The 14,132-nt window shown below is 40.6% G+C and overlaps 1 protein-coding gene across 1 annotated transcript in view; it reads right to left on the bottom strand.

Moving 5' to 3' along the window:
• Nucleotides 1–2,139: 2,139 nt before the first annotated feature.
• Nucleotides 2,140–14,132, bottom strand: part of ST3GAL6 (ST3 beta-galactoside alpha-2,3-sialyltransferase 6) — a 47,049-nt gene continuing 35,056 nt past the window's right edge. Inside the window, exons 5-10 of the mRNA XM_082221035.1 lie at nt 13,392–13,455; nt 10,430–10,528; nt 9,001–9,190; nt 7,358–7,495; nt 6,187–6,339; nt 2,140–5,374 (exon numbers count right to left, since the gene is read on the bottom strand). Of these exons, the coding sequence (XP_082077161.1) occupies nt 5,288–5,374; nt 6,187–6,339; nt 7,358–7,495; nt 9,001–9,190; nt 10,430–10,528; nt 13,392–13,455 (731 nt within the window). The 3' untranslated portion in view covers nt 2,140–5,287. The remainder of the gene's footprint in view (nt 5,375–6,186; nt 6,340–7,357; nt 7,496–9,000; nt 9,191–10,429; nt 10,529–13,391; nt 13,456–14,132) is intronic.

Raw genomic sequence — 14,132 nt, 5'->3', positions numbered from 1 at the left:
GTGCAAGGCTGGCCCTAACCCAACAACTGGGTTTCAAGAGACCATGGGCTACTCTGGAGACCTCTCAAAGGGCAACAGAGTTTACCCCTCCAAAACCTTGGGGTATGTCTACAGCAGGAGTCTGCACCCCCTAAGATTTTCCTAACTGCAACCTCTTTTCCTTACTGCAGTATTTATATAGAGGGGGAGGGTGGCTCTCTGCCACATCCAGCAAGATTTGGCAAATGTAAACTTTGCCAAGCGCAGCGATGCAGCTTGAGCTTTTCCTCCATATGGGCAGCATCCGCGTGGGCCCAAGGTTCTTCGTACAGATGTGGGTCTAGAAACCTTCTGCAACAGGTATACAACCCCCTAGCATGGAGCAGCATCAATGAGCTTTAAGCACTCTAACCCTTTGATGGATCGTATCCTCTCTCTTCAACAACGGTGCTAACGTCACAGTGAAAAAGGATGTTTTTCAAAGCTGCACATCACTTTGGTTACATTAGTTTAAACAAGGTTACGTCATTTCTTCATGTAAGCGGAAGCCTCTGGGTGAAATTCAATGTCGTGCCCGAATGTTTCAACTTGCCAGATGGAGCAATCCTCTCTCTTCTCCTGCTGTGTGCTGTTCTGGGGGTTCTCCTGACACCACCACCCCAAGCCAGTGTCCAGGGTGGGGGGATGTGGGGGATGAGGGGGAAGAAGCCCTGTTGCACAAGCGGAAGTCCTTACACTTGACTTCCACTGAAGGGGCTCATTTGCTGAATCCTCCCAACCATGTTTAACTGAAAGAAGCCTCTTTCACGTGCAACGAGTATGGACTCAAACTAGCACTTCCATTATTATTATGATTTTTAAAATACTGTCATTAATTTTCAATTTTTATATCACACATACAACATAACTCAGCCATTCCATTATTTAAACACAGAGTTTCATGCAGCATATCTTTTAGCACAAAACTGCAATAACGGAGACATGAAAATGAGAAGTTTTATAGAATGCTGAGATGATAGGAAGCTTCTAAACTGGGGTATCTTGGGGCCCGTTGCTAGGCTATAGGTATGGAAGAGATGAAAATAGCAAATAAATTTGTATTTAATTTTTTTGTACTGATTGTAAAAGATCTTATTAAATACCTTTTTGAAATGTTTCAGCATATTTATTTCTTGTCATTCCATGAAAAGCAAGAACAATGGCATTTGTTGGGAATTATAATGATTTTGGGAGGGAAAGTGTGGTGGGTCATGATGAATTATGTGTTGTATCCATTCTGTGATTTGTAAAAAGGACCCTAGGGTTGCACTTACCTGTACTTAGCCACTTACCTGGAAGTAAGCCACACTGAACTAAGTGGGACTAACTTCTCAGTAGGCATGCATAGGATTCAGATTAAATTGTGGAGTTGTGTGTATGCTTTCTGCATCCCATCAGTCATATTTTTTGCATCATGTGTGCCTGTCTAAGCAATATTGATGCACAACTGGATGTACTTAATTTTCAAAAGAGGACAACAAATCCATGTGTGGCATTTCAGTATGTTTATTATAACAAAAATAGGTCTCTGTATTCACATTGATAGTTTCATTTTAAACAAATAGTAACAACAGACCACAAAATTTGGGTCAACAGACAACAAAGTTGAAAAGCCATGAATATTTTCATTTATCAAGATACGAATTTACACACATACGCACACATACATACATACTTAAAGTATAAAACAATGCCAACATTTTAAATGGTAAGAAAGCTAAGGTGGCTTTGCGGGACAGAAAAGACAAGCATTTAAGGTCTACAGTGACGTAACACTAGCTGAATTTCACTACAAAATACATTTATTGCGACAGTGACATCTGCTGCTTGATATTAAGAATTCTAACAATAGTATATCAGAATCAAAATACTGAAGAGTTCAAGAGTGCAAATCTGAGCCATCATTTTTTCCATTCTCATATTCCAGTACTCCCTTAAATTATTAAACCAATTGAAAGAAATGAAGCTGCTTTCAAGAATGGAACCAATGACCTCGATATAGAACCTGGAAAAGTCAAAGTACTTAAAGTACTAGGATTAGTTAACCCAAAACATGGTGTTTGGGATGTGGTACTGTTAGACTGCACACTAATACTATATTTTAATCACTTAAAGTATGTGTTGAAATACTATTCTTGAAGGGTGAGGGTGGGGGTGGGGATAAAGGAAGCCTTCTCAAGTGTTGTTGTAGGAATGAAAATAATGCCAGGGTCACAAGTGAACATCACATTCGAGCACTGTTGTGCAATCCACAGGGCTGGCATTTGTACCTGGCCAGCTTGGGCAGCAGCCAGGATCCCAGGACCCTCTCAGGGTTCACCACTGATGCCTGCCTCTGAGGGGGGCTCTTTTCCTCTCAGCTCAGCTCTCTGAACCTGGCTGCCTAGCTGCCATATAAATATCCCACCATACCCCCTGCATATCATTGCTCCAGGACATTGTGAGAAATTAAAATGACAGCTATTCTCTGACTGGCTGCTGTCATGGACTGGTCAGCTTGCCAAGGCCCGCCAATAGGGGAGGGCATTTATCAAACCTGGAGCCAGCCCTGGGAAATCACACAACAGTTATCAGACTAAAACAGAGTGGTGTGGCAGAGGAAACTGTGACCTTACATCACAATATATTTTTTAAGAGACAAATCAAAGTAGTCATCTATCAACTTGCAGTTTTATCAAGGTGCTAAATGACTGTCAACTTTTAAATGTATAAATGGGCTCATTTATACCTTTTGAAAATGGCTATACAGTACAATTGTTCATTTGTTATTTAAAAATTTCACTTTTTACGGGTGGGAATAACTGCGTTAGGTACAAGTCACCGAGGATTCAGAGATATTCTGTACCTTTTTTTTCTACCAGCTGCCAGGAGTCATACAGAAATCACATAATGGTATGAATTATTATTTTTTCCAGAGAAAAGTAATCAGTATGCCAAGGCATATAAGTACGTTGCCACATAGGCCAGTTCTTATGCACAAAATCAGAATCGTAAGCCATGCATGTATATAAGCAATGGTAATGAGAGGTGAGGGAGCATCTTAAACAAACACGGCAATTGCAAAATTATTATTAGTTTTATAGAAGAATATCAAGCAGAGACCTTAAATGCTTTCAGAAAAGTGCTCTAATTAATGAGAAAACCAGGTGTGAGGAGGGTTTAAAACTGAAACCAAATAGACCCAGAAACTTAGGATCATCTTCCTTGGGAAGAATTATTGCGATCTTTGGTATAGATAATTTGGGAGAGCACACTTGCATTTGAGAGCGAAAGGGCATTGAGTGGGTCCAATGGAAGATTTAGCAAGTGCACACACACACACACACACACACACACACACACACACACACACATTACATAGGCACTTATTACCCACTTAGCTTTCCTGAATATGGCCCTGTTCCCAAATTTCTATTATCAGACCTTATTGAACTGATTTGCTCCTAGAAAAAGGTACAGGGCTAACCAGCTCTATATTTCCCACCAGTACGGTGCTTACACCTCTGACAACAGCCCAATATGCCAAAAGGTAAGGAGATGAAGCACTGACTATCACTTTGCCTCCACGTAAAGAAAAGGATTCACTCATTCTTAGTAATAATAATAATTTGTGTTGCAATGCTTTATCTTGCAATGTTTCTGTGAACCCTAGACATTTCATGGATGAACAATGCAAAGAAGAGAGAAAATGGAGGCCTATGCAATAACACCTGCAAGCATTGTGAACTGGGTTTCTCTTTACCCCTTTGGCAAGGCTCCTGGATCTGGAAAACAGATCAGAAATTGACAGGTGAAGCTCTCCGCCTCCCCAGTGCTGAGTTGCAGCTGCCTGATTGCCAGCCCTACCATACTAATCAACAGGTGGGACTCGAATCAAGCAGCTGAATACATGCAGCACTTATGAAGGGAAGACCACAGTTTGCTGGGTTTATTCCTTCCTGCTTTGAAGCTGTTAAGCGAATGGACAGCCCCATCAAGGGGAAAAACCTACAAGTTGGGTTTTCTTCATTCACACACATCTCTGTGAAATTTTCAGGCAGACTTTGGCTAAAACTATGAAGCTGAAATCACCAACAATGTGCATTGTTTAAAAGAACATCTCAGATATGAAGAGTTCTTTCCCTTTTAGGGAGAGACTTCAGCGTTATGTTTTAAAAATGAACAGTGCAAGTAATAGAAAGCAGAAAGGGTGTCTCACAGTGGCTCAACCAACCTAAACATTAACAACACAAAAGCCCTCAATATTTCTTAGCCTTCAGACTGCATGCACTACCAACATAAATTATTGTTTATGGCTTCATGTAGGATTCTAAACCACTGACTGTTTGGAACAAACATCTTCAGTTCTGGAATTGTTCAGAAGAAGATTCACCAATGGCCACCAATTCAGCCACTTCAAAATTTCAGAGACATTTAAATTAATTCATGTAGAAACACACAAGTTTCCTATTGCAAGATGTTGGGGTTTTAGAGCAGAGCAACTGCTTTAGCTTCAGCAATAATGCAATTATTTTAAAAACTCAGCTACTCTCGAACCATTTTTTAACAGTACCAGTGAGAAGACTCAGACCATCAAAATCAAACTTTCCATGTTACATATGTATTAGGAACTGAGCTGTGAGTGGACCATTATATTTACTGTCCCTATCACACCTGTGTCGCCTTAACCCATAATTCTCCTTGGAAAGGCCAATGTTTGTATTCATCCAAGCTAGATTAAGTAGCATAAATGACTTCTAGCGTTTCTGCCATCCAGGAGCTGGATGAAGATTCATTCATGGACCTCTCTTTTAACACCTCTCTTTTTCACTCACAAATTTGACAGAGGGCTTTGTACATGCCCCACTTCCAAAACCTAGACCTCTGAAAGTCTACAATGGTGCTAAGTGATCACATGGGGACAAAGCAAATTGGGGGTGGGCGTGGAAAGAAGAACATGAAGAAAAAGAAACCAGCAACTGAAAACTCCAAGCTGTATCATTTTTATAGATCGCCAACCCTATTCACGGAAGGTTGCGTTTCTTCCATTATTCAATAAATCCACACATGTCAATTAACTCTGATGGTTGCTTGCTGGTCAAGTAGCAACAAGGCAGAGGCACCCTTCAGCGTTTTCAGCGCTTGGGGGTTATGAACAATGTGTCTTCTTCAATCCTCTTCTTAAATAACTTGGCAGATATCTTATTAAAAAATAAGAATCCAAATAAAAAATAAGTCCACGTCCCACTCCAGATCAGTCTTGTGGTGAATAGTGATTATTCTTCCATATTTATTTTTCTGTGAGATTGACCACAATGCTGCGGTCCACAAGTTCCTTCAGAAACCTTTGTTCAGCAGAAATATCATGGTATTCATTCTGTGCAAAACAAAAATAACACAGAATTTTGTAATCTTTTTTTAAAAGTGAAAAGGGGGTATATGTATCTTAATCCCGGGGCCCTATCAGGGGAACATTATGTACCCTAAATCTCACTGAAATAAATGGGATTCTAACCAAGGGTCCTTGATTTTTAACTGGACTCGGTAGCCAAGTCAAAAATGATGGTGCCACTTCCCTGAACTTGCTTGCTAGTCTTGCTACTGCACAGCTAATGTGCTTCAGGTGCTTCTGAGCTAGGAAATGGGAAACCTGAACAACTGCTCAGCCAAGTAAGCTCCTTACATCCCTTTCATGCCCATCTCTGCAGCTCCAAGGGAGGAAGGCTGGGGCTTGTTATGCTTGGGTTTGGACAACATGCTGAGCCAAACCTTGGCTTAGTCCACAGCAGAAGGACTAGAGGAGGAGCAAAGGGATCCCAATCTCCTCTCCAGGAACCCACATATCCATGCTAAGCCATGTTTCACTTTGCCTTATGCACCAACTGATCCCAACCATGGATTAGAAATACAGGGTTAAAGCCAATGGTGGCTTTGCGCTGGTGGAAAACATTTCCACTCACGCAAGATGGAGCAACCCATTGCAGCCCCTTGAAACCCAAATATCCTACAACAGGGTTGCAGCGTTGAAACAATATGTACAGATGACTGAAGTAAATGGAAGGGGATCCGTGAAAATCAGGCACCCTCTCTTTCTGCTAGCACCAACCCACTATTTGAGAGAATCCAGTCAAAATGAAAATAAAATGGAATAAACAAAATATGCATGCTAAGAAGGAAGTAGCACTTTACCTGGATCATCAGAGACATGGTGTCATGACCATAGTAATGCAAAGAACTGTTTCGGTCCTCAAAGTTGTACCTGAAGCCTGCCAGGTGAACTTCACTGCATATATGAAATGCAAAAGCAATGGCAATTAACCCCGTGGTGGGATGCTTGGGTTTCTAAAAAAGCAAAACAAAGCACAAAAATACAAGCTGCATAAAACCAAAAGTATTTTATCTACAAACACACACATCACACAAACACAATGTATTAGTGTTTGACAGTGCTATTTTTCTAGAAAAAGAGGTGCCGGAATTCACCATGAACACCTCTTTCTAATGGCTATGGTGCCCATCTGAGAGGTGCCAGAACTGAGCTCTAGTCTGGCGAGTTCTGGCTAAAAAAACAGCCCTGGTGTTTGGTTACTTATTAAAGAGAAAGAAATGTTTTGCCTAAATTAAAAACTTCAGAGAACTAAAAGCCAGACTCAAAATACTTCACAGCCTATACTTTACAAACCAGGGACTCAGCTACACTGGCAAAGAAAAAACATCAGATGGTGCTGTGGATTCTGTTTTTGCTAACCTGATTTCTCATACAAAGTTTGCAATGTGTTTAACTGAAACACTGCTTTGATGTGTCTAGATCCAGCCCAGGATTATACCATTATTAGGAGCATCTAATATTAGGAACCTCTCGAATTTCACAAAACAGCAAGCAAGCTTTTAGCTTCTCCAGAAATCACCTTCTGGCTGGATATTAAACAAAAGAACAAAAGGGTCTGCTTGGCCATCTAGTATAAAGGAGGAGTCCTGGAGAACTCAGATGCTTGCTCACTACTTTATGACATCTGAATTGATCCTAATAAAGGTATTACCCTATTGTGGGTTTATGTGTCTTCTTTCCATAGCACAGGCTTCTTGTGGCATTGGCTGTGTTACAGAGTTCCTCACAGGAAACTCCAAAGTCAACTGATATTTCAAGGTGCTTGTGCATCATCATCTGGTTTGATATTAGCCCTAATCAGTCATTCTAAAAAATCTTGAAATACAGCACAGAAGGAAGGAAAACAAGCATGTTGACTTCTATTCGTACAGGCTCACCATGTGACTTAGGGTTTATACAGCCTCCAACTCATGTAGAATGGCAGGGACAGCAATAGTTCTCCTGAAATGAGCAGTGGGAGATAATACTTACCACGTGTTTGGAGAACCTTGTAGGCAAGTGGAGCAGTTCATAGGCTGTTTTCCTGGTAATGGCGGGATCAAGGATTCTAATTTGGTGGGATTTATATATCATTTGTGTTGCTGGTTTTTTCCAGAAGGCATTTGTTCTCTATGGAACAAAGAGCTTGCATTTAGCATTTCAAAACTGTACCTCTGTTACATCTTGGCAAGTCACATTACTGGAAGGGAAATTATCTCGATGAGGTCACACATCACTGAGAGGGGAGAGGTAAGGGAAAGAAGCCACACACTGCTTCACCCTGAAAGAAGCCGCCCCAGTTGTAAATACTCAGTCACTTTGAGTTCCTGAATGCATTCTGTGTCATGGGGCAACATTTATGGGAAAAGGAAATGACCGAATAACGAATTTCCTAAATGTGAAAGCAATAAGATGATAATTCTTTTTCATGGCTAGATAACAAGAAAACTGTATAACAGAACTGGCAAGAAATCTAAAACATTGTGCTGGGAATTTGTGGGAGAACCGCAGAGCTTTTCAGAATAGATGGCGTCAAGGTCAAGAGGAGTCACTGAAAGACAGCCTTTCCTTTCCTATTACAACATAATTCACATATTTTTTGCACCTTCTTAAAAGCTATATATCTGGCTAAACTATATGTAAGCGATTACAACAACCTTTCAGATCCTAAGAAAAAATGCAACACAATTTGTTTATTTTTTCCACTTCGAGGAATGAACTGATCAGAGCTTCAGTGAATATACTGATTAGCAGCTTGATGAAAAGCTAATACCTGTAGGTTCATTTGCCTGCTGACTTTGATGCAGAGCAGATTCTATTTATTAGTGAGATCTATGGTTTCTGGTAATGTCCCTTTGCCCAGAGACTGAAGGGGTTGGGAACAGGGGGTTTCCATTTTCAAAGAAGCACACAGTCAGGCCTCATGTTTTGATTACAGATGAGGATTTTGATCACTGCCATTTTTAAGTGAGCATGTGGGTGAGGAACAAATATACAAGGGATGCAAGTTTTTTCTGAGAATGGAAACAGTTGGACAAGGACAGAACAAGAACATCTTAACACTGCACAAACTCAAAGACGAGAGGCAGACTCCTATAGCATGGTGCTGTTATAGACAATGAGCACAGATTGAAGGCATATATAGATGAAGCTTTTCTTCCAGCATTATGCCATTGGAAGGGGAAGAGAGAGAGCTCTTGGGCTTGAGTCCTGCTTCCTTGTTGCCTATAAACATATGGGCCTAGATGGTACATTGGCTTGATCCAACAGGTTGTTCTTATGTTTGTTATGGTCTTTTCAGTGCTAGGTGAAAACATTTTTAAATTACCCAGGTCTTTGAAATATGTGTTGTAAAACAAACCCTAGGCCTTCACTGTTTATAGTAGATGTTAAATAAACCTTTATATTCCTGCTCTTTTAGTGGCATTTTAAGCTGAGCTATAGTTTTATTTGGTCTCTGTGAGCAAAAGTTATATAATATTTTGAATTTCTTGTTGTTTTAAGTAATGCATTTTGTATTTTTAAAAAATGTATGAGAGCTTTATATTTTATTTTGTAAGGGAATTTTACTGAATGTACATTTCATTATCAACATCATTTTCAACATATTAACAAATAAAATAAAACTGGCTTACTATTAAACGCTGGCCACTTAGCAGATCCCAAAGCCATTTTAAGTCATGGGTCTTGAAGACAACAAGAACCGCAGTTGTGTTAGGGTCATAATGAATTGGATCTGAAAAACTAGACTCTGGATAAAAGAGCCGGAATGTTGTCTTTCTTCCGACGTCTTCTTCATAGCCTAGAACAGGTCCATTATTCATTCTGTTGAAGAACATAACAAAAAAATGGTTCTACAAAAATAAATCCCATTTTTCTGCAATACAGCTTCATGCCTACACAGATGCCCGGCTTCTGCCATGCTACCTGCCACTAAGACACATATGCCCATCCCCACACAAAACAGATCACACATCCACACACCTAAAACAGGCAAAACTAGGATGAAAAACAAGAGTCAAATCACCAGAGGCCACCACCCCCAAACCTATCAGGCAGAGCCCTTTCCAAAGAATTTTAGAGGGAGACCAGTAGACAAAGCATTGGCCTCCAGCTGCCCATCCATCTTCTTTTCTGTCCCTATGGAGAACATTTCTGGGCACACCTGGGCACAGTGGCATTCTAGGGAAAGGAAGGGAAGAGGGCAGGGTGGGTGGAAACCTCCACTTCTCTTTCTAGGCCAGCACTGATGAAAATAAGGCCACTTCTTTTACTATAAACCCCACCCCCACCCAACACCATTTTTTAAAAAATTGGGGCTGCCACGGTGTTAACAGGAGCAACGTTGGGCAATGTAACAATACTCCTGTCTATATAAGGAAGTTAAAGAAGAAGAGATCTATAAAGAAGAGACGGTTTAGTGAAATCACTCATAGCTTCTCTAGACTTTTCATTGCCAATATGCAAATCAGTCTTGAGCAAACATTTCTATTGTATTGCTGAACAAACAGTTCAAGAGTAAAATGTACATTCTCTTTAATGAGAAGCAAGTTATTGAGGAAGCTCACTGGCTTCTGAGAGATTACAAACCCCGGGCTGGCTGCTGCTGGTGGAACAGAGAAACCAGCTGTCAAGGAATAATTAACCCTTCAACGCCTTCTCATACACTGTATTTCCCTTCGTGTCCCTATGCTTCCTTCCTATTCCACAACTGCCAGCACCACCACCATTAGAAGATAACACGATAGTAAAAGTATATCTTGCACATGGTTGCCAGTCACACAATTTTCTGGATGTATCTATTTGCAAAACTTCAAATATTGCCTCCCACCCACCCCACCCAAAAAGTTGAGAATTATAGGATTTATACCAAAAGAGAAGCTGGCTATTTTTTTAAATACTAGCACCCAAGACTGATGACAGTGGCCTTTAATTCAAAAGGGAATAGTCATGGTAGCCACTATTTTGCAGAAGAACAAAAGATTCATATAGGGGAAATGATGCTGAACAATGGAAATACTTTACTAAAAGTTATTAATTAATGCCAAAAAAAAATCCATTTACCTGATTACCACATCATAAGAATCAATTCTCTCCCCCAGACTCTTGTTTCGAAGCACCCCTCCATTGCCAACAACCACACATTTTTTACAGGATGGGCTGCTGGAACAAAGAGATTGTGATCAGTCAAAGTTTTGTGGAGAAGATGCTTTTCTTGGGGAGGGTTAATTTATCCCACCTCACAACATAATTAGCACAAACATTTAAACCCTGAGACAATTTGACAATGAAAGTGGCTAGCCAAGCACTTGAGGAAAAAAGAATAGGGAATATAACCAAATGATTGGAGGAATTAAGTAGAATGGGGGATTTTAGGACCGGCCAGCCCTCCTGGTAGTTTTCTGCTCCTGACTGCAGCTTCTGAAGCTTCTTTTCAGGTTTTCCTCTTTTTAAAAAAGTAAGAGAATCCAGGTCTTGTATTGCTCTTGGACTCACAGTAGGGTCCTGTCCAGACGCTGTGGACTACAATTCTCATCATCCCTGGTCATTGGCTGTGTTTGCTGGGGCTAATGGGAGCACCACAAAGCTCTCCTTCCGCTATGTGTGCTTAACCTTTTCATAAACCTGCAGTGAAGCCCCTTCTCCCGCTGGGCCATACAAGCGGTTAATAGATTCCTCTTCTGAAGGACCTAAATTGCCATTCCAGCCCCCTACCTAGACAGCACCAGGCAGTGGGTACGTCCTGTCCTTGAGGTCCTTCTAGCCTCACAAACCTCTGCTTATGAAACAGGCTGGACATTCTCAAAGGAGGCATTAATTGCTTATCATTCTCTTCCTTTCTTCCCTCCCACCCAGGAGCCTGAACAAGAATGCACAGTGTGCACAAGGAATTCATGAATATATCTTAGCTGGGCACTTTGCTTGCTGACATAAATGCATATAATGTAACAAGCTTATTTGTTATCTGTGATTGGGGCATGGCACTCATGGGCCAGATTAGGAAGCAGCAAACAACACTTTTTCATGTAACATTCTGGTGTGGAAAAAGCAGACAAAGGCAACTGCTATGTGACAAGCTCCCCGAAACCAAATATCAGTGCTCAGTACACAGCAACCAATCTACAGTAAAACAACACAGTACCCTCCCACCTTCCTCTCCATTCCCCAGCAACAGTAAGTCTATTCTGTGGTGTTGTTTGCACTGCACAACCTTCCACCTTTATCCAAACTAACCTCTTCACACACACACACCCCGCCAGGAGAAATCAGAAATGTTCTTTCAATCTGGCATTGTTTTAAACTTAACATACTTTTCTCCCTTCTTCTCATCCTTTTAGAACGAGGGTGATCCAAATGTTGGGAGATGAAGCTAAATGTTGGGAGATCTGGGACAGACAAAAAGAAGTACTTCTTCACAAAGCACAATGGAATTCGCTACCACAATATGAGAGGTGAGAGACTCTGTGTTGACCAACATGTAATGGCTTTTTCCACCTGCCTTGCCTCACCCTCCAGCCCTAAGAGAGCCGCTTCCAGAGAACTGGGAGGGGAGAAAGACTCTGTATGCCATCAGGAAGTGGTTAATTTCCCCTGTGCTGCCCTAAGGATTCTTCAGAAGGGAGTTGCTGTCACGGGCATGAATTGAATAGAGTGAAAGATTAGTAGTCATGGGAGTCTGTGTGTATGATCCTAACAGTGCAGTATCACAGGCAACACGAATGGACCAAGATGACTCAGTTGGTAGAGCATGAGGCTCTTAATGACAGGGTTGTGGGTTTGAACCCCATGTTGGGAAAACAACATTCTCTTTCCACAGGCATCTGGCTAGCCACTGTGAGGACAGAATCCTGGACTAGATGGGCCTTTGGTCTGGTATAGCAGGGCTCTTCTTATGTTCTTAGTTTTACCTTATCCATACAGTGGTACCTCAGGTTAAGTACTTAATTCTGTATTCATGCTCCGGTTCTTTTCAGGATGGTCTAGAATAATTTCAAACAGCTTTTACTACCGCTGCTTGAAGAATTGCTGAATTTTTGAATTGGGATTGTTGAAAAGTTCACATTCTTTGTTCACATTTTAATGTAAGGAAGAAATTCGGAAAAGAATACAGGAGGAGGAGAAAAGGAGAGAGAATGACATGGTCTTCAGAGCTTGGCTGCAGAAGAAAAAAGGGCAGCTGCAGGAAGAGAGGCGAATTCAGAGGGCAAAACAGCTGGAAGACTTGAATAGCAGAGTAAGTTTTCCCATGCCTGTTCCGGAGGTCCGATCTTAACCTGAAACTGTTCTTAACCTGAAGCACCACTTTAGCTAATGGGGCCTCCTGCTGCTGCCACGCTGCCGGAGCCCAATTTCTATTCTCATCCTGAAGCAAAGTTCTTAACCTGAAGCACTATTTCTGGGATAGCAGACTCTGTAACCTGAAGCATATGTAACCTGAGGTACCACTGTATTTAAAAATTAACCCACCCTCAAATATGAAGTTATGGCGTAGAATTCACATGGATCCAGGACATTAAAATGGGACCAGCTGGTGAAGGGCAGGTAATAGAATGTATATTTTCAGGACCCATTCTATTTTTCACGAGACTCTTTTTTGGTATCTTTCTAATTACATGTTTTTAAACTGGATTTTTTTTTAAAAAAATCTCTTTTAAATTATTGTAACCTGCCCTGTGACCTTAGGCTAAAGGGTAGATAATAAATTAAAACCATCATAATAAAAATGGCCAACAACATTTTTAAAATGAATGAATGAATGTTGATGTCAACAACTGAAGAACTGCCCAGATTTTTTCTTTTTCTTTAAATGAACAATCAAAAGGGCAAATCCTTTTGAGTTCCAATTTGCATTTAGAACTCAACTGAGCTATGCAGTGAGCAATTCCATCTTGTGTGTCCTGGGCGGCTGGGTTTGTTTTTTTTTCTTTTACATGGGCCTTAATCTCAGCTAAAATGGTAGCAATTATATCAATCCAAAGACTGTATTTTTCATCAACAGTTGGCGATAACACAAAAATAACCTCACCTATCATCTTCAGTGAATACTCTGCAGTTTTCTAGTCTTGAAAGTGCCATATGAAAATACCTTTCTGTAATACAAATTATTTTAGAAAAATCATTAATTAAGAATCAGCACTTTATTGTACCAACAAAACTAAACGTAATTGTGTTATGTGCATTTTTAAATAAAATACTAAATTGTCAGAGGTCAGTGTGAGTTTGTTAAATAAGTTTATGGCCTTTTAATCTCATGAACACTGTTGGAGCAGAGACTTAAAACCCCAGCGGCAATAGTCATACAAAGATTAGGAAGAATACAAGTTTCTTGTGCTTATTTCTATTCCATGTTAATTGATGGAAATATATGGAAGCAGCCTATAATTCCCTGCTCCCAACCAAGGTGCCAGAATGTTTCTGTGATATGCATCCTCACAATTAAATTGGGCCCATTCTGCACATTCCATATCCCTGCAGGCACCATCTGCAATTCAAATGTTTAAAATGAAATATTGCATGGACCTTCCAAAACATTCAATTTCTCCTCTCCACCCCAAATATAAGCAGGTAAAGAAGGGTGCATGCAATACCATGTGTGAAGTGGAATGAGGAGGGGGAAGCAGGAAATCACATTCTACATTTTCCATATCTGCTTGGTGGTGTACCATACTGCCTTTAAACAGCAACACCTCAGAAAAAACTTTACACCCATTAATAAATAATGAAAGGTTCACTTTCATCATTTAATCTTGCATAACCTTATATTTAA

Source organism: Podarcis vaucheri, assembly GCF_965113315.1.
Source record: "Podarcis vaucheri genome assembly, chromosome: 4".
Taxonomy (NCBI): Eukaryota; Metazoa; Chordata; class Lepidosauria; order Squamata; family Lacertidae; genus Podarcis; species Podarcis vaucheri.
Note: the sequence above shows the minus strand (reverse complement) of the source record. Positions and strands in the feature narration are given on the sequence as shown.